The following is a 21,687-nucleotide window of genomic DNA, read 5'->3' on the forward strand; positions in this document are numbered from 1 at the left end:
GAAAAGAGAATCTCTGATAAAATTAGATAAATTGGGTAAAAGTGTTGTCCAATGTGGCTATTACACTAGAAGTATAACACTTTTAAATTAAAGTGAGCACTAAATGGTTTGTATTACACTCAGTATCTAATATTTATCTGTTTCCTCCAGAAACCAGCGAACATCCTGGTGATGGGGGAAGGTCCTGAACGAGGAAGAGTTAAAATCGGTAAGGCGGATTTATAATTCTGTCAACTGCCTGACAGTTTTAGCTTTGCAAATTATACAAATTATAGATTCTGCTATTATCATGGTAATGGATCAATGAGGTTGTTGACATGTTTGAGTGTCCAGTAGCTGCTGTGTTTAACCTTCTCTCCGAGAGGTCGACAGGGAGCTCAGAGCGGTACTGTTGCATAAGCCATCTGGCCAGGGGGGCTGTTGAAGGGTAATGCTGCAATGCTAGAGTCTATTTTTAAACCCTGTGCACACAGTAATAGTACTAAGTTATTGTTACAGTGCAGCTGGATATTCTGCAGTATATCTGGTGCTGGTGAATATTTCCCTGTATTGTCACTGAACAACAGAAAGTTCACCGTTTAACTAGAGAAGCAATTCCTCAAGAAATAGTGGTTTGAATGCCAGATGTTGAAAAGCTGATGCTAAATTGCATTGCTGGCTTTAAAAGTTGAATAATATCAATAGCATATGAAAGATGTGGAATTTTAAAGTTTGTTAAAAAGCTTATGCTCAACTGAATTGCTGGCTTCTTTCATTTTCAGCAAAGCAGCTGAAGGAATATGAAGAGTTGGAAAAGCGGGAAAAGGTTTTATTAGTATGAATGGGATTTAAAAGTTGAATTAAACTCATAATGTAGGAGTAAGACGTGGAACATTAGAAGGTTTGAATGGAGTTTCTGACTTAAAGTATAAATTAGTAGATAAAAGCTGAAAAAAGTATGAATATGTATGACGAAGGATGCAAAACAGTGTAATCTGGGAGCTAACCTGCACTGCTTCTCTAATGGTAGAGAGCAAACTAAACAGCACTCCATAAAGCAACAAAAGTTCTTTGATGTTATTTTATTGTTATATATCTTTATGTGGACCTGGAATGCTGGCTTTATTATTTTTAATTTAGATATGCATGCTCATGTTGGCCAGAAAAGAGAGGTAAAAGAGAGTAGATGAGCGTGAGAGCTCCAGAGGTCTAGAGAGATAGATGCTTTTACAGATTGCTTCACACACTTCTCTGTAAATAGGTGTGACTACTGGATAATTATTCTGTTGTGTTACATTGAAATATTACCTTGTACAGGTCAGGTCAGGTTTAGCTATTGTGTTTGTAAATTATTTAGCCCTGAAACCTAACTGAACTGACACCATCCGGATCTACGTTCCGCGTCTTTGGCAGATTAGCGTGCCTGAGGCGCTATCTGAGACCCTGACAGCAACCTTGGACCTGAGGCCAGCCTGCACTCCACTCTCTGATAATGTCTTTGTTTGCTTTGTCTTCTCCCCACACCTCCTGTAGCTGACATGGGTTTCGCCAGACTCTTCAACTCTCCCCTCAAGCCACTGGCGGACCTTGATCCCGTGGTGGTGACGTTCTGGTACAGGGCCCCTGAGCTTCTGCTGGGGGCGCGGCACTACACCAAAGCTATCGGTGAGTGTGGAGTCACATGTTCAAAGCAAGCCCACACATGTATGTGTGTGTGAACACAGCCACAAACATTCATCTCTCTGCACTACGGATTGTGATTACTGGTGTTTTGCTCAACTGAAGCCGGTTTGTGTAGGTGTGCATTGGATCCACACCAGGAGTGGATGATAGTTGTTATTTTAGCAGCATGATCAGTTTTTTAATGTCCCCCCAAGGTCTCTCAATGTGAGTAGGAATGCACACTGCTGGCTGACAGCTCCGAGTACCAATGTGATCTTTGGTCTGTGGTATGAAGCGGGTGTGTCTGCATGTCTATATTTATCATTCCTGGAACACGAAGTGTCAGTCTGTCGTCATAATGGGTCATACTCTCAGCACCTACCAAGTGTCTCAGGTCACCGCTGTGTTTTTGATTATCTCTAAATGTGTGTGAGGTGTGAAAGAGAGACGGTCAGATATGAAAACAGTTTAAAGGAGTTGTTTGAGATTTTGGGACATACACCTATTTGTTTTCTAGAGTTAGATGAGAAGGCCCATATCACTTTCATGTCTGTCCATTGAACATGCTACGACCAGCAGTCAGTTAACTTGCTGTAACTGAGCATAAAGACAGAAAATAATGGTAAAACAACTAGCCTTTAAGATCAGCAATCGTTTGGGTGAAAACTGGTTCGAAGTCTTGTGCATGCAGCCATAAAAAGCTTTAACGTCCATCTTTCAGTTATTCCAAGATTCCAGACTATGCACTGCAGCTAATGCACCTCAAGAACACTAAGTGGCATCTATATGTTTGTGTGTGTGTGTGTGTGTGTGTGTGTGTGTGTGTGTGTGTGTGTGTACATGCACCAGATATTTGGGCAATTGGCTGCATCTTTGCGGAGCTGCTAACGTCCGAGCCCATCTTTCACTGTCGCCAAGAAGACATCAAAACCAGTAACCCCTTCCATCATGACCAGCTGGACAGGATATTCAGCGTCATGGGTTTCCCTGCAGGTCTGCACACAACACACAAAACTACTGCTACACGCACACACAAGGAAACAGTCTGCTGTTTTGATTCTGAATCATCTTTGTGAAGACGAGCGTTATCATCCACTAAGCACAATATAATGACTAGATGAAACAGTGGGCGACCAGAGTCAACCACTGTTCTGCGTTTGTATAAAGGGGATTTGCGTCACAAGTAATAAATGTATGTCAAGTAAATTACAGCCAAAGTTTTACAACTCTGTTAAGCGTTAACTTAAAGCTGCCCTTTGGAGTTTCTTGGAAACAATCAAAAATATGTTTACATGTTTATGTGTGTGTACTTCTCTGTGTCTTCTCTATACCTCTCTTCCACCAAGGCTGGTTCGAAACCGGTGCCTGATATCAAACCAATTCTTTGCGTTTTGCTGGCTCTTGACCAGGAACGCTAGCCAGTTAGCCAGCTAGCAAACCAGGGTAACAATAGCATTAATGGACACGTATACAGTGATTTAATGATGTGGCTCGATGGTGGCTCTCTAGCCCGTGGAAAAGAAAACCGGTTTTCAGAAGGTTCTCAAGTTGAGCCAACTCTGAACCAGCACTAGCACCAGACCACTAGCACTAGGTTCGGGTTGGTGGAAAAAACAGCACAGGAGGACCTTGTTTTCTTCACAATATAGTAATATATGTCCAGAAGTATTCTGTAAAAATTGACAAAAAAAATTAAAACAATGAGTCTCATACATATACTGGGTAAATTTGTGTGTTTACAACTACGAGCTTATTTGTGTCTTTTTGTATTCCACAGACAAGGACTGGGAAGACATCAGGAAGATGCCAGAGTACCCAACGCTGCAGAAAGACTTCAGGAGGACAACGTGAGTGGATGCCGTGATGATCTGACCGTGATCAGAAACTCACACACCAATATGTAAACAAAATATCAAATACATATCACACAGATTCTTTATGTATATTGTTGTGTTTTCTCATCTAACAGGTACGCAAACAGCAGCTTAATCAAATACATGGAGAAGCATAAAGTCAAACCAGACAGTAAAGTTTTTCTGTTGGTAGGTACAAACACTCACACACACATTATAAGGAAAGGGTATCTGCACTGATTTGACAAATCTGGAAATTTTGTAGTTACAGAACACGTAGAAACCTGAAATAGTTGTGTGTGTATGACAAATGTGATATACTAAGAGTGATGACTAAAACTGATCATTTGTATGTAAAATGCCCATCTTCTAGATACACAATTTCTTGTTGCTGAAAATAAACATCACACCAACACATTTTGAAGCTAAACGTCCCGAACTATGAAAACATCACTACTGTGTATCACTGTGTTTTTCCTCTCTGGCTTCAGCTCCAGAAACTCCTCACCATGGACCCCACCAAAAGAATCACATCAGAGCAGGCACTGCAGGACCCGTACTTCCTGGAGGACCCATTACCGACCACTGAGTGAGCCTTAGTAAACTTTTGCAAAAGGCTTTCCTTTGTCTTGATTCAGCAAAAGAAAAACAGGCCCACAGTGATTTACTCCTTTAAGTATGAGGAATTTGCTATTTACGCTTTGACCTACCTTTCTAGTTTTGTCCTTTGTTTTGAGGGGAGGGGCTGTGTTTTGGTTGGTATGCAGTTGAATCAGAGTGGTTTAGTGTGTTAATGCAGAAACATTAAAATCACTGATTCTCTGATTGCCTCTAGTGTCTTCGCTGGGTGTCAGATCCCCTACCCAAAACGAGAGTTTCTAAATGAAGACGAGCCTGAGGAGAAGACAGAAAAGGTAATTATCTAGTTCTGCTGAAAACAACTCACAGCATGAAAATCATTTTGTCAACTGGCCACTCCACCATGTCATTTCATTACTTCATTATAATAGCTTTCAGAATATAGACACACACTGTATTTATATTTGTTTGTGCAAAAAATAATGCACACCAGGTTTTGAATTTGCGTAGATTGCTTGGATTTATAGCCTACTGATTTCTGGACAATGTGCATTATTTTCAGATAACCACACGGCTCCTGTGCGGTTATGAAAAATAACCCACCTCTGTTTTGGACATTATTTTAAATACATGCACAGCATATTGTAGACAATCTGTAATGTCAGTTTATTTCTTGGAAGGTACCTCCGTCATATTAATAGAAGACATGTATATATGTTATAGTATAGCCCACACTTTTAAGAATAATACATTCCAACCTGTGTGGTTATGAAAAATAACACACCTCTGTGTTGGACTTTGAAAAGCTGTACAGCATATTGTAGACTATCGCTAGTTAACAATCCATATCTTGAAAGGGACCTCATTTTAAAAGGAAACATGACTTAATCAGTATTAAAATCGACACTTTATACCCTTTATGACAATACAATAGCAGTCAAGATGCATTTTTAATTATGATTAGAGATTTTTAACTTTATGAAAAGTCACTTTAAATAGAGGATGAAATAATGTTTGCAGGATCTAATTTTATGTGATTTAAGGGGGAATTATTAGACATGTGTTGAAATGTTTTCTGTCAATACCTGAACACTGAATATTTTAAATGTACATTGTTTACATAGTGACATTTAAAAGCATCACTAAAAACTGGAACTACACAGTGTCAGGTGCTTTATCTAAAAGTTAGAAACACCTCTGCATTAGAAGAGCTCCAAACCCCACTGCAGTGTGAGGCTGGACGCATGTGGAATGTATTGAGATTGTATTACTGTCCAAAGAGAATAATGACAGAGGAAGAAAAACAGAAGCTGCACAAACACAAGCAGCTGATTACCATCTCACAGCAGAGCAGCAGTCAGACCAGCTCTCCAGGTGAGGGCTGCAGGGTTTTCAAACTCAAGCTGTAATCTCTGATTTGTTAGCCACCTGATTCAATTCAATTCAATTCAATTTTATTTGTATAGCGTCAATTCATAACAGAAGTTATCTCAGGACACTTTTCAAATAGAGCAGGTCTAGACCGAACTCTTTAAAACATTAATTACAGAGACCCAACAGTACCACCATGAGCAAGACCTTGGTGACAAGGGCAAGGAAAAACTGTCTGTTAAAAGGCAGAAACCTAGGACAGATCCTCCGGCTCTAGGTGGGTGGTCGTCTGTCTCGACCAGTTGTGGTGAGAGAGAGAGCGAGAGACAGACAGACAGACAGACAGACAGACAGGTGCACAGCAACAACAGTATTGGCAATGGCAATCTAGCAATCTGATAATAATAACAGAGCAGTCTGATTTATTGGCTGCATCCACATTCTCAAACATATTTCACTGTTCACTGGCCACCTGGTTGTGTTTCAGTACAGTTTGGTACAGCATTTGATTGGTCCCTAGTCATTTCTCACTACAGTGTTTAATATTACCAAATCGGAGAATGGAAGCTCCTTCAAATCCAAGCTCAATGGTGGTTGGTAAGGACAAAATTGATGTTTCTATGTTTTCACATTGGTGTCTATCAGTGTGCCAACACATTGTTAAGAACATGATAAGTCAGAGAATCATAAGAATATCATAATAACAAAAACAGTACAGCACAAATGCCACAAAGCAGATGATCTGTTCAGATATAAATCACTATGCTGCATGATGTTTGTGTTTTATTGCTTTTATTGTAAACAACAAAACGCAAATGGACACTAGAACAATCTGAATTTGAATACTTGTTTTTTGCCACTTTAAGCCTTAATTAGATAGAGACAGCAGGGAGATGACAGGAAATGAGGGGGGAGAGAGATGGTGAATGACAGGGTGCCGCTAAATGTGCATGTTGATGAAAAACTGACTTCCTGGACTCATAACTTCTTAGCGCTTTAAAATAAAGAGTTCATGTTAGCACTGCCAGGGCATTATGTGATATTACAAGTATGGCACAGAAATTGCTTCAATGGTTTGATCATCTCAGTGCGCCAGATGCATCTGGACAGTTTTGCGTTCCACCGATAGAAGAGCAAGTTTTGTTACATATTAAACAGATGTTACAGTAGGCCTGAAACCTGCAGTGCATTAGAGTTAAAAGTCTCTGCTGGTTCTTTCAGCTATTATTACAGTGTGATGAATCACTACGGGGATTCAGCTTTGACTTTGCCTGAGGCAGGGACACACTGTACACACAGAAACAAACTGCAGCAGGACTGAGCCCCAATGGGGGAAAGTAACTAAGTACATTTACGTAGTACTCTTTTGAGGTACTTGTCATTTTTCCATTTTATTCGACTTTCTCCACTAAAAGTGGAAATATTAAACTTTTTGCCATCTGTAGTTACTAGTAGGACTACCATGATCTGTATCCGTATCTGTTCTCTGAATGGGCAGAGCTTAACAGGAAGGGGTCGGGAGCTGTTCATTTAAGCCTGGTATTGATATAAGTTGATCAGAAGTTGCTGTATTTATTAGCAAACTATTTACAGAACAGAAGAGATTTGAGCTTCAGAGCAATGTTTCTGAGAGAACAATTAACACAACATTTCTTTTCTATGAAAGTTTCTATATGGATTGTTCATTAGAAAACGGATATTACTCTGATGATACTTATAATCGTAAAAAGTAAATTATCTGTATGGATACTCCTTTTAGCCAAGTACCCACTCAACTCTAGTTACTAGTCACTTTTCAGATTACAATGTGACATAAAAAAATATATGAGGGATTTATAAAATACAACACATTGTCAGAGAGTTGAGACCCCTTGTCATGTTTCAGATGTGTTGGAGTTGTTAGCAGTTCCACCAAAGAGACAGTTTGCCTCGAAACTTCTTAAATATTTTCATTTGAATGATTGATCATACACATAAAACTCTCAAGTATTTCAGCAAAGATTAGAGAAAAGTTTCAAAAAATTAAACCAATGTGTGTAGCAGAAGTTTTTCTTCTTCCATCTCTAATTAAACATTTCACAAACCCACAGATTTGTATTGTGACCCTTTGCAGTGGCCTGACCCCCAGTTTAGGAACCACTAAATTAAACTGTTTCTAAAGTCTGAAGGAAGCAGAGAGATGCACTGCTGTGGACCGGGGCAGCAACACAACATGTTTTAGCCACATAAAAAGGTTCACCTACTAAAATCAATCATCAGTTTAAGAGTATTCTATATTTAGAATAGTTTTACCGCTTTACCTTGCCATCAGTTAGCCCTTTCTGATGGAAAACGTAAGCTGATATATCTATCTATGCTCCTTTTAAAGCCAAAACCGAGATTTTACTGTAGGAGGAGGAGGAGTTGCTGTTTAACCAATGCCTCAGTCTAGTCTGTTTGTGTTATGCTGTGACTGGTGTTTTAACATGTTAGTTCGGATCTGAATATATATTTAAATTTGAATGTGTCCAAACTGGGGACCACTGTCATTGTGTGTCATCGCTGCATTACAAGAGACGGCGAGTGAAGTGAGAGTGGCGTGCTAGAAAAAGCCCAATACCAAAGCAGGTCCATGCTAGCAGCATGGTTTTAAAAAGCAGAGTGCTGTTGTGCAATCTGAATGGAAAGTGAGACAGAGACAGAGATAGACGTCTCCTTGTCACTTCTGAGAAGCAACACCTGATCTGACTGTGTTGCTTCACACTAGTCTGAGCAGTGTGAGGGGCTTGGTTAACTTTGATTAATTATGTCATAAGATACCTACACATTAGACACAGTATTCACACACAAAAGGCAGAAATTCAGTCAACATGGGACATAGACGACATGTTGAATGAAACAAACAAGGACAACACTGCTGAGCCTCTGCTACACTACAGACTGAAGTGAAAGTTGTGACATAGTAGAAGAAGTAGTAGTATTTATACTAAAATAATAAGTACATTGAAACGCTTTTACACCTGTTTTTAGATCTGTAATAGATGCCATCTGGTGAGCTGTTCCAAATTTTGTCCTTTACATATTTAAAAGACCGTCATGTTACTAATTCTGATTTTCCTTTATATCCTTCATACTTTTTGCTAGTAAATGACTTAAAATAATTTAATGTCTTAAATTGCATTCATAATAGTCTTAAAAAAGGTCTTAAATGTAACCTGTTAAAACCCTATCTATCTTACCAGGTGTCTGGTCTTTCCTCATGTCCATTACAAGTTTCTTTTATTTAGATGTTTCCTTAAAGTAATGATGTTTTGCAGAGTTAGATTGTATTTCAGTCTGTCAGTGGGAAAGTGGGTCAGAAGCAGAAAAGAAAAGCCTACAGGTGGGTAGACAGAGGAAACAGAGGGAAGAACAAAAAGACTACAAGCAACTAACCAAAATGATTTCACACACTGATCAGATTACCTCTCCCCACTCCCTGCAGCCACTCACTCACTTTTGCAAAGCTTTTACCGGTTGCCCTGTGTGTCCATCTGCAGAACCAGACCCAGCAGCACCAGCAGACGACAGGCCAAACTCAGGCCCAGAACCAGCAGCAGACGGCAGCCCAGCAGGCCCCCTCCCAGCAGAGCTCGGCCCAAACCAACGGCACCGCCGGAGCCACGGGGGGCACCGCCGGCGGGGGTATGCAACACGGCCAGGACCAGGGTCCCCCCAACAAGAAGCCTCGGATTGGGCCCTCTGGGGCCTCCTCAGGCACTGGGGTGCTACAGTCAGAATACCAGGTTAGTGGGATTTTACAGAAGTGAGCCACACTGTTGCACTGTGTGACATAATGTTCCATTATTACCATGAACACACACACTATAGTTTATTTTGACTCAATCCTGCACACACCGTCCTGCTGCCGGAAATACTACTAATACTAGTGCATCAAATGTGGATTCATCCGCAGCTAAAAATAGTCCCCAAGTTCACTGTTTACTGCTTTCGCTAATGTGATAAGCTGAGCTTTTTTGAAAGATTTATGTCATAAGTAGGAACCAAAGGGCTCAGGGGTTTAGAGCTAGAGACAAGGTAGGTAGGTAGATAGATAGATAGATAGATAGATAGATAGATAGATAGATAGATAGATAGATAGATAGATAGATAGATAGATAGATAGATAGATAGATTCTTTATTGTCTTTTTCAGGAAATTTGTTGCCACAGTCTGTACATAAACGTATACACACAACATTGCCACAGGATATACATTTAAACACAGCACAGACATCTAAACACAACACCGGTATTTACTAATAACGGCTACCGGGGAGTTTTGTTGAGTAATGCTATGGCAGAAGGGATGAAACTTCTGCCATAGCAAGCTTGTTTACACGGTAGGGAAGTTTAGTTGTTGGTTTTGGTCTTTTCATATAATTTGTTAACGATAAGAAACATATAGGACAGCCCAGTCTTATCTAACCTTAGCACCCTTTGAGTAGCAATGAGTCAATTTTTGTTGATGAACAGGACAGTCAGCTTAAATGACATTATACCATTCATAATTTTGGGGGGGCAAATTTCTAAATTTTCTATATGTTATCATGTAATGTTTTTAGATTGCAGACTATTTCTCGGACAAAACAAGAATAATTAAGCAATAATTCTGACATATTATAGACATAAACATGTTTCATTAATCATACAATAATTGACTGATGTTAAAGAATGTCAGCAGTGTGATCTCTGTGTGTATAATATGTGTGTTTGGCAGCAAACATACACACACATACATGTATAATACACCAGACAACAACAGCTGACTGCTGGCTGGCTGATAAAGACTGTACACTCCACATTGTCCTGCTGCAGAGCTGATAGCAAATCACTGCGGTGCCTGCTGGCGTTCTCTTCCCACTGGCATCTTCTATATCTTTGGCTCGAGTCTTATCGCGGGGCCAGAGAGAGGGAGATCTCTGAGTGGTGGAGAGAGTGTGATGAAAAAAGGGCAAGTACAGAGAGAGCATGTGTCAAGTGATAGTGGAGACTATTATGACCCCTCTTGCCTATGAATAGCCCCATTTCTACACAAAGTTCCTGGAACTTTTAGTCCTAGCAACTACTTTTCAAGAAACTAACTTCAGCATATTGTTGTCTGCATTCCCACCACGGTTTAAAAACCCCTGAAGATTAGGCAGATAAGTCCGCTGATGTTTTTACACAGAATTTTTGTATGTGGGGGCGCCCGGTTAGCTCAGTTGGTAGAGCTGGTGTCCCATGTACCGAGGCTGAGTCCTTGCTGCAGCGGCCCAGTGTTCGAATCCGACCTGCGTCCCTTTTCTGTCATCCCCTCTCTCTGCCCCCCTTTCCTGTCTGTCTTCAGCTGTCACTATCAAATAAAGGCAATAAAAAGCCAAGAAAATACTTTTTTAAAAATGTGACCATAAATCCACAATGCCTGGACATCGTTGTCGGCCTGCTCTGGGTCGATGTGTCAATGCATTGTGAACAAAAACAAACTGTTTTGCAGCTACACATTTTCAAAAATGTTAGCTGAGGGCGCCCGGTTAGCTCACCTGGTAGAGCTGGCGACCATGTATCGAGTCCTTGCCGCAGCGGTCCAGGGTTCGAATCAAACCTGTGGCCCTTTGCTTTGGAAATTTGGGGAGTTTAAAATAATTGGTAAGATCTTATTTGGATAGTCTGCCTCAAGATAGTTTAGAGAGTATTTATAACATTTGAACAGCTTATTAGTTGAGATTCAACAACCCTTTTCTGATATTAAACCACTGTGGTTAAGGTTTTGTTAGGTTTAGGTGCAAAAACATCTTGGTTAGGGTATGTTCATGAAGGTTTACAGGCTAGGGTTAGGGTTAGGGTTATAGACCAAGGTTAGGGTTAGGCAAAAGTGAACAGTAGGGTTAGGGTTAGGGTTAACCCAAATGTTACAAATACTCTATAAATTATCTGTGGGTGGACTATCCAACTAAAGTGTTACATAACAATGTCCCTGGAACTTAATTTAGACCCTAGTCCCTGCAGTGGAAACAAGTGCCTGGTCCCTGGGGAAAGTTCCTGCGGTGGAAATGCAGTTTTTGAGTGTGCTGTGTTGATGAGGCCACATGGGGGTGACATTATCAGGCGTACATATAAGTCTATCACATATATAGATATAGAGTATATATAGCAGTGGCTGAGGCTGCATGTGAGACAGCTGGTAGCTGTCAGGCCTCACCATATGTATAAATAAACCAGTGGAGCGGGCTGACATACCAGGAGGGTGGCTACCATCACCGTCAACGTCCCACTTTTCCCCTCATCGATCCAGGCACCACAGGCTATCCCACCATGCACCACTCTCCAGTCATTCTCCTAAATGATGCAATGTTGCACATGTGACCTGGACTGAGTAGTGTAGACTTGTATTCAGATCAGCCGTGGTCCTCACAGACAGCTTCTTGTCACCCTGTGACACTTAAGTGAGTTTGGATATCCACCTTTACCCTTCTTTCTCTTTACTGGTGAACATTTTTAAATCTTTAAATGACCATTCTGGCAATTTACTGTAGTGTTTCACTTCCAGTAAGTTAGAGGTAAAGAGACTTGTGAGAACCGAATAAGCAGAGGCTGAGATATCCTCACTTTTACACCCAAGAACTCAAGGCAACTCGATAGTATCTTTTCACAAGACCCTCCCTGCCTGGTAAACACCCACGTCTTTCAAACTCCAAGGCCCCAGTTTGTAACAGAGACTTTCTGTTAATTTGTTGTCTCCAAGGACAGAGGTGAGATACAGTAACATCACCAGGGGCTCTCACCGAACAAATCTACCCCAGAAGCCTGTTCTTACAGGCTTAGATGTACTTGTAGTAGTAGTAGTAGTAGTAGTAGTAGTAGTAGTAGTAGTAGTAGTAGTAGTAGTAAACCGATGTTTGAGTGTAAAATAGATTGACTATCCCTTTAAAACAAACATCAAATATTGATTGGTTTTATGACCCTCGTTTTGCCATGATAACAGATTTTCAAGATCATGGAGGTCATGCGTGGGCATCAGCACACAATGTTTGTGACTGCAATCTGCAAAAGTTAGTTATTAAATGTAAAGTATAAAAGATGAAAGGTAGTCATTCTGCAGAAAATCTGCTCCTCTGACTGAATAACATTATTAATACTGAGCGGCATTTTACTGTTATACCTACTTGTGGTGTTAATTTATATACAGTTAGCAAGTTTAAATCAGTGGTTCCCAAACTGGAACTGCTCCTACACCAGCAATGTTTTTGCATAAACATAAACTCAAACTGGTCAGTATCAAAAGTGGTCCAAGGAAGGAAAAGCGGTAAACTAGAGACAAGGTCATGCGGGGCCGAGGCTCACTAGGGCTAACCCGTGTGGTCTGATCCAACAGACGAGCTACTGTGGCTGAAACAGTTAATGCTGGTTCTGATAGAAAGGTGTCAGAACACACAGTGCGTCACAGTTTGTTGGTAAGGGGCTGCACGAAATTCTGACCACCATGGCGCCCAAATGGTCAGAATGTAATGGCTAAAGCAGTGCAGACTCCACTGTGACTAGTTTAACACTCGCGCACATTAGTCAGCCCTCTCAGAACTTGCACACACACAAGCAGCTTTCACATGTTAAGTAATGAGATCTCAGTTGCATCACTGAGCTGATCACTACTGTGCTGTCTCTCCACCCTTCCCTCTCTCTTTCCGTCAGCACTCCGGCCCCCGCCTTGGTTACCAAAGCAACGTCCAAGGTTCCACCCAGCCACAAAGCACCATGGGATACTCCTCGTCGTCCCAGCAAAGCTCCCAATACTCCCACCAGACCCACCGTTACTGAGGCTCCCAGTCACTCCTGAACCAGCAGAGGGGTCAGCTCCTCCTCCTCCTCCTTCAGAGAGACGTCACCATACACCCTTGGCTCCATCCTGGTCGGACCTCCCTCCGTGCATTACATCATTCCAACTCGACCATCCTTCTTTTCAACCCTCCCTCGCCTCTAACCTCTTTCCCCCACAGCCTTTAAAGGCACTGGAACATGAAGGCAAATGAACATAGGAACCAAAAAAAAGAATCTAACAAGAAGTTGTGCCTCGTTGGGCTGGTGAACCGTTTTTAAAACAAGTGAAAATAATGTAAGATAGGTGTGAAGGCGTCACACACAGACCTTGAACACTTACAAACGCAACCTTCTTCAGGAGGAAGAATCGCAGCTGTGTTCATATATGTACATTATATAGCACCTTTTTCTATTTGAGTTTTTTTCCTCTCTCACTTATTTGCTAGAGTTTCCAAGTTTACCTTGATAGTTGATGTCATTGTAAATATTGTTGCATATGGGAGCGATCGGATGAAACGAAACACAGGTGGAAAAGCCCTTTACTGTCATCTCCAGTGGATACCTTGGATAATCAAAAGAAAAAGAAAAAAGTTTGAGCTAACCCTGACCTGTTTCTACACAGAAAAAAATCAGCTCTTCAGCTGATGCAATTGCAGGGAAATATTAAATGCGCAATTTAACTTAATATTCTTCTTATAGGGTTTCTATATTTAGACCTGTCTTTAAATAGATTTGGATTTGGAAAGTGAGAAGAGTAGTTGTCTTTTTACAGCTCTAAGTTGTATATATTCTGATTCACTCCGCTACCTTTAGAGATAAGAAACATTTGACAGCCCAGCTTTGTTTCCTCTGATGACGCCTCTCGTTTGTGGCCAGCGGTCTTCTCGTCTGGGAGCTGCTGGTGGACACTTTGCTCTGACACCCATCTTATCGCGGACCCTCAAGACTTATAAGGTTTCTGAACACGAACGTGCGCATAAACGTACAGGGCAGCTAACAGTACGCTCACCCCCTAATATGCTTATTGAGACTGTTACTGCCTGATGTCAGATTGTTTTTTTAAGGTTTTAATGTTATCATTGTGAGAGTGTGTGTGTGAGTGTGTGTGTGTACAGTATGTTTTTTATGCATGTTGTTTATTCTTTTAGAACTGCACTGACTGCTGAACCGATCTGCAAAGAGCTGAAACAAACGTGGGATGAGTTTTGTCGTTCGAAGGCTCATCCTCTCCCACTGCGACCCCGCTGGCCGAGCACTGAGCACACAGACAGCAGGTGCGTTCTTTAATACATGCCAAGGAGGCAGGAGCAAAAGTGATCGACATAAGTATTGATGTAAATGTGCCGCGTGAATCCTCAGTGCCTCTACAGAAAGTATTATTTTCTATTTTGTCCTTTTCTATCATTTTATACAGCGTATACAGTATAATCACCTACCGGTGATGTAATTAATAAGTCAATCTGTGAGAAAGCCTTTAAAAGTAGAGGTGGAAGAAGTACACACATTCTTTACTCAGGTAGAAGTACAAATACTTGTGTAGAAAAAGACTTTGGTAAAAGTACTGATTTACTTTATTCAAGTAAGAAAAATAATAATCAATCATTCCCTGAAATGCATTAAAACTCAGGTAATAAGCCTGTTTTAAATAAAGTAAATTAGCTATTCAAGTGAAGTACAGATACCTGAAAGAACTACTTAACTACAGTGACAAAGTACTTATAAATGATCTGTGGTGGAATGTAACTAAGTACATTTACTCAAGTGCTGCACTCAAAGGAATAGCTCCACTTTATAGGAAATATTCTTATTCCCTTTTGACGAGATGAGAAGATTGATGCTGTATGCTCAGTATGAAGCTACAGCCAGTTAGCTTAGCTTAGCTTAGCACGAAGCCTGCAAAGCTTGCCTGGGTCTGTCTGCCTGGGTCTGTCTGTTTCCAGTCTTTATGCTAAGCTAAGCTTTACTTTACTTGAGTATTTCAATTTCATGCTACTTTACATTTATACTCCACTACATTTATATAAGAGATTAAGTTACTAATTCATGTATGAGGTTTTGATACAAAACATGATTTATCAAATAATAAAGCCCTTTTCCAGCTATCCAGTTATTTTAGGCTATAGTTGACTCCTAACACATTTATTTATTTATTTTTTTAAATGTGAAAGAAAGCCACAGGTGCACTAAGAATATTCTAGCCTAATTTCAGGGCAAATCCATTTTTCTAAAATCAAGTGTTATTTTCATACTTCTACTGCAGCGACTTACCTCATACTTTCATGATGCAGTCAGTTCTTTGCACAGGTTTATTTGTAGTAAATAAACTATCACGGCAAAAGATTTGTTTGACTTGTCTTACAAAAAGAAGTTTTAGGACCCAGTTATAGCCAGAATTACTGCACCTCAAACAGTTGGAACAGCAAAATGCTACTTACACATTAATGCATCAATAATAATAATAATCCAATAATATGATCTAACAGTATGAAATTGGCCATTCTGCGGTGCTACTTTTACTACTTTAAGTAAATCTAGCTGAAAATATTTTACTTTTACTTGTAAAGAGTATGTTTACACTGTTGTATGATTATTTTTACTTAGGTAAAGGACCAGTATGCTTCATCCACCACTGAGAATATTACAGACAACATCCGACTTAGAACAAATCTTCAAGGCCAAGCCTGAAAATGAGGCTCACTTTCTACCCCCCCTTCCCCTTTTTATTTCCCCACAACTTGCTCCATCCTCACTGGTCCTGCTCGGTCACATGACTGGCCGTCGTGCAGGTTGTATTAAAGAATGCACCCAATGACTCCACTGTAACTGTTACTGCGTTTGCTCCACAGACGTGGGCACAGCAGCGTTGGGGGGAGCTGCATTTGGCAGATGTGTGGCCTGCAGTGGGATTAGAAAACACTGACACCTTGTGGCTGAAAAGAGAACTGGACCCTGTAAAACTGCAATTATACAAGTTGTTAAAGCAATTTTCACCAGAACGTGCAAACCATGGGTGTTTTAGTGTAAATCTGATATTATTGTGTCCAGAGATCCAGTCATGTTTCACTGAGCGGCTTTGCTCTCAGTAAGACTGATTATTCAGAAGTGTGTCCTTAAGGCTTTTGGTTGTTGCATTGATACTAAAATGTGCCTCAGTTCGAAGAAAGAGACTTTCTCTGAAAAAACCCCTCAGTGACTCCTCAGTGTGCCCCCATGACTGGCTCTTTCTCTGCAGCAGCCAGGTGGATTACAGTCCAAGCTCACTTCCATCCAAACTGGATCATTTCTGCAAAAAGTTCTCATTTTCAATTCCTTTTCTTTTTAAAGTAAAAACAAACATGCAGTTGGAGGATCTTGTGGCAAGTGCAGATGAGCTTTGCAGGATTCATGTCAAATCACTTTAATGTAAACACAACATTACCATATTATCACCTTACAGAGAGCTGAGGTCATTGCAAGCTTATAGTGTGCACCTGGGCTTTACTGTTCATATTGTAAAACAAATCCAAACCTGCAGATTTTCAAACTTTTAATCTCAACTGTCTATAAGCTAGGGAAATAGTGTTTGTTAGAAACTGCTAATAGTAGCTAATAGCTAAATATTACATAAACAACAATATACAGCAGTGCTCAAGACTGGACTGGACTGTAGTACTCAGACCCAAGACCGGACTCGAGTACTATGGCACTGATATACAGAAGGATGACAATTTGACCACCATTATTTCAACATATGGAGTGAACCACACATATTTTTCTATGTAGGATTATGTCGCAGGGCTGGAGTTTTAGTCGTTTGCGTTATTACAAAAATCTGTGAGTTTGAAGAAGTTTTCTTATCCAAAAGTTCTGCTTTGGCTTCAGCTCTCTATAAAATTGATACGGCTAATGTATCAGCTAATTTATTCTTGCAACAGGTATACATGGAATAACATGTATTCTTTCTGGCCATCTGAACATGAGTCCAATATTCACTCTGCTTTTAGCTCTGGTTTGGTCTCCAACTCCTGAATGTAAATGTCTGGCTCTTTAGCTTCTATATATTTCCTGAAGTACAGTAGCTAGATGCTTACTTAGCATGTCAGCCATTTGGTGCTACACAGCTCGTTTTTCCTGAAAACAGCTTCCTACGGCTGTAAATGAGGTCGATAAGAGCGGAGTTTGTGGGCTTGAAAACCAAAACAATGAGCTAAAAGAGTCTAAAAAGCCCAGAAGATCTGAGGGGAACTGCAGAGTCGGGTGATGATTTTTTGTGGGTTTGTGACTGGAAGCCACCCCTTTTACATTACGGGCAGTCAGTTGATCAATTGTTAATGAAAACAATATTGATTAGTTCAGCTTCAAAGACAAATCCAAAATCTGATGTAGATGAGCTGTTCACAGTGTACATTGCTTTAGTTCCTTTGTTCGTTGTGTCTACTCGGCAGGCAGATCCAGGGAGACGCAGTCTGTTCAGCTAGAAGTGATGATGGGGATCAAAACCAGCAGCTATTCAAAGGTTTTCTCCTCCCTTTAGTATGTGTATTTGAAGTAGCAGCGAGGATACGTGAAGACGCTGTGTTGTAAATTTCTCTCCACACAAGCGAGGTGTCACAAGTATTACTGAGCGCAAGGCTCCAGCGGGAGACAAATTACTGTCAAACAACTCCTATGCAAAAAAAAGAAAAACAAAACCCAGATTAAAGCTTTCACTTAGGTTGCTTAGGTTTTGCAGTTGACAGCTTTTTATTATGTTTTGATGGGTGACGTGTTTTCATTCCTTGTGTAATATTGAGTACAGTAGTTCAAGACAGCGCTCACTTATGTCCTTTTTTCACAGCATTTTGAATTGTACTCTAAATGAACTATTGTAAAGAAATGCATATATATGGATAGTATACAATCATATTTATTATTTCCTTACATCTATGAATAATACCCATTTGTAGAACTTTCCTCTGCCTTAACTATAGTAGCTATAGAAAGGGACCTCCGTCAGACGAAGCAGGCATCACTAGACCGTGTTTCTTGTTATGTTCGAGTAATTTCCTCTCAATGCGCTCACATGAAATTATGTCTAGTTACTGAATGTGTTAACGCCACCTCAATGTACAGTAGAATGAAGGCGACGCCACCGTTTGGGATCACTCGCCGGCTTCTCGTGGTTGGTTTGTGTCACGCAGATATTCCACAGTGTCACTGTTTTTACAGGAATGATAATGATCCACGTTTTTATTTGTGTGGATGGTGCCTTTTTCTAGTCGTTCATCTTCTGACGATGTCATGGGAATTTGTTCAGGATTTCTGTTTTTTTATATATATATATTATTTTGAGTTGTTTGTATTTTCACACCGCCTCTGTTAGCTCTTTGGGTCTATGTCCTCTTTTTTTTCCTCATTACTATGTAGCATATTGTTATTTACACAATGTGGAAGCTAGCAGCTATATATATATTATTTCAGTTCATTGTGTCTCAACTCTGAAGACTGCAAACAATCCTGATGGAGGATTGGCTCTTGTTTTCTCCTCTAATAGATATTGTCCTCACACAATACTGAAGCGCAGTCATAAGTATGTTTTGAAAATGCTGTACATAAAAAACACATTTTAAGAATTTCTCATTGAGATATTGACACGATAATTGTCTTTTAATGCACTGTTGTTGCTCAGATATTTAGTGGTAAATAAAAAAAAGTATTTAATGTTTTTTAATGTCTTGCTTTAGACACTAAAGTTCTGGCAGTGCTATGAAAGTTATATGGCAGATGACGCTCATCTGTGTGTGTAGATATGGACTGACACACATTAGTACACGCCTATATGAAATCTAGTGCACCTCTAGGCTGCTCTCTCCTTTTTGATAGTATTGCATGTGCCTGTCTTTTCCAATGGAGAATGTAAGCACTTGTCGTCGCCCTCTCTCTCAGCAGTTTGTACAGACAGACAGACAGATGCTCCATCTGCAAGTCAGAGTCGATGCCTTCAATGCCCTTTGTGCCATTCAAATAACAAGCCTTGTTCGGCTTATGTCACAAAATGTGGTAACAATAATCCTCCCATCAGAGCATCTTCTCATAAACGGTTCCCTGTTGTGGAAGAAATTTAATGTTGTGCTCTTACAGAAAACAAAATCTTGTGATTTAAACATTTTTTAAAGGTGCTGTAAGTGAAATCAACTTCTTGTCCCTACTTGCAGTTAGCGGTCCCCTCCTTCCTCCCCACATCACCACTCTGAAACTCTGCTGCCTGCCTTTAAGGACCGCCTCTGCCTTTTCCCCCAAGGCAGTGAGGGCTGGTTTGGAGCCAGTTTCTAATCTCAAACCAGTTATTTACATTTCAACATCCAAAGAACCGGTTCTTGTCAGCAAAACAGGTTCCAACGCGGGACCAACACTTTGCTAGTTTAGAACCAAGAACCGCTTCCAACCAGCAGTATATTTATTAGCTGTTACCACAGATGTTATAAATGTAACATTGAGCTAGCTGGCTAGCTAGTTAGCTGTTTGTCAGCTAACATTGACTAAGCAAGACTGGCTACTAATTTCTCTCATTAGTGTTTAATTTGTAACATTATTCATAACTGTGATGTAATGCTCGAGGTTAGTAACACTGACGTGAGCAATTAGCAGCGATGCGTGCTTGGGTCATGTTAGTTGACCAGCAGCTAGCTAGCTAGTGAGCTAGCATAACCCTTGGTTACAATAGCTAACATTGGAGACGTGTACAGGGACGTAATGACGTGGCTCTCTAGCAAACCGGTTCTTAGAAGTTTTTCGAGTTGAACCAACTCTGGACCGGCACCCAGAACTAGCCTAGGTTCTCATTGGTGGAAAAAAGGTATTTTGTGGAGTTCTCTCTGCTGATTGGATAAAGTGGGGACAGGATACCAGAGAATGTATTCTGTTTACTGCAGGAAGGAGGGACTTAGAGACCCATGTCACTGACTGAACACTATATATCAGTGATGGCTGTCGGAATGTAGAGCTATGTAACTCTTATTTTAACAAACACCACTTACAGCAGCTTTAATAGATCTACATGTACTTAACCCCCCTGAAGCTCTCAGTGAGATGCATCAGCAGGATGCTTTGCAGATTGGGGTGTCTGTCTACTCTTCTACATTCTCCCTGTATTATATGTATGAATGTGTGTGAGTGTGTTTGTATGTGTGTGTGTGTGTGTGTGTGTGTGTGTGTGTGTGTGCAAAGGTTTGAAATAAACGTATGGCCTCAATGTATTGTCTTTTCATAGCATTTACAGATAAGGCAGCAATAGCTCAGCGCAGGAAAATCAAAAAAAAGAAAAAGAAAACATTTATTTAGCTGCTTTTAGCAAACTTGTCCAAATTTCACTGTATAAATGACTGTTAAATGAGAAGAAAGTCATGTATATTTATTTTATATCCTCTATTATAATAAAAATCTCTTTTGTCTCAGTCACTTCCATGTGTACAGTAAGCTGTTAGGAGCGTTGCAGCCACCGATTTGAGTGTTGCTGTCTCTGTTCACCACTTGATGTCACCCAAGGGTGGATGTTCACTGTGCTGGTGCCATTCAGTAACTGAACTCTCTTGCTATTGATTCATCTTAAAAAGATGATTAAGACATTTTTTTTTTAAATGTAATTTTATATTTTTAGAGGGCATGTTTTAACCTACATACTACTGTATAAATCACATATCGCAGCTTACAGTTCTATTGACTGCATTCAAAAGTAAATTCAACTGTAAATGTTAACTTTAATGTTATATGGGTTATTTTAAAAGTTTTTACAAAAACAACTATATTGAAATACATTGTGTACTAAAATGTCATTATTATTATTTTTTTTACTAATGTACTGTAACAGGTGTATAAAGTACAATAGCTTTTCATAGTTGAAGAAGTTGTTTGATAATTTGGGAAAAAATGCTCATTGGCTTTCGTCCAGAGAGTTAGATGAGAGGGTACCATTCTCATGTTTAAATTAATATTAAATAGCTGGAGCATGAAGACTGGAAGCGACCGGCTCTGTCCAAAGGTAAAAATATGATTCACCTACCAGCACCTCTTAAGCCCTTAGGCTGTGACAAAATGATTTCAACAGAAGACCCACTTACTAGGTTTTTGGAGCTTTCAACCACATCTCACGGTCTTACCGGTTCAAGTCATCACATGAGCCTGGAGAACTTAAGTGGTTGTAAATGTGGGAGATGGTAATTATCCTCAAAAGTGGCCTTTGGAGTTTGATGTTAATGGTCTCCTTGATCTGTCTCCGGTCATCCACTGGTTCCACTGCCTTCCCAGCTAGTAAGTGGACTTTTTGACTTGAGCTTATTCCATCACACATAGACAAAACATACTTTATAACATACATGAACCTCTAATGGTACGCCATGCAGGTAGTTTTGGTTTTATTTTTCCAGGTTTTGAGATATCTGTCACTGAGATTCCAGCTTGCACCCCAATACAATGAA

At 40.2% G+C, this 21,687-nt stretch overlaps 1 protein-coding gene across 3 annotated transcripts in view; it reads left to right on the plus strand.

Annotated features, from left to right (window-relative positions):
* Nucleotides 1–20,671, plus strand: part of cdk19 (cyclin-dependent kinase 19) — a 55,804-nt gene extending 35,133 nt beyond the window's left edge. For all 3 annotated transcript variants that reach the window (XM_051409926.1, XM_051409925.1, XM_051409927.1), the window contains 9 exons: nt 151–208; nt 1,513–1,644; nt 2,491–2,634; nt 3,419–3,488; nt 3,611–3,683; nt 3,986–4,083; nt 4,330–4,408; nt 8,963–9,208; nt 13,130–20,671. In XM_051409926.1, coding sequence (XP_051265886.1) covers nt 151–208; nt 1,513–1,644; nt 2,491–2,634; nt 3,419–3,488; nt 3,611–3,683; nt 3,986–4,083; nt 4,330–4,408; nt 8,963–9,208; nt 13,130–13,255 — 1,026 coding nt within the window. In that variant the 3' untranslated portion in view covers nt 13,256–20,671. The remainder of the gene's footprint in view (nt 1–150; nt 209–1,512; nt 1,645–2,490; nt 2,635–3,418; nt 3,489–3,610; nt 3,684–3,985; nt 4,084–4,329; nt 4,409–8,962; nt 9,209–13,129) is intronic.
* Nucleotides 20,672–21,687: the final 1,016 nt, after the last annotated feature.

This window comes from Dicentrarchus labrax, unplaced genomic scaffold (genome assembly GCF_905237075.1).
Source record: "Dicentrarchus labrax unplaced genomic scaffold, dlabrax2021, whole genome shotgun sequence".
Lineage (NCBI taxonomy): Eukaryota > Metazoa > Chordata > Actinopteri > Moronidae > Dicentrarchus > Dicentrarchus labrax.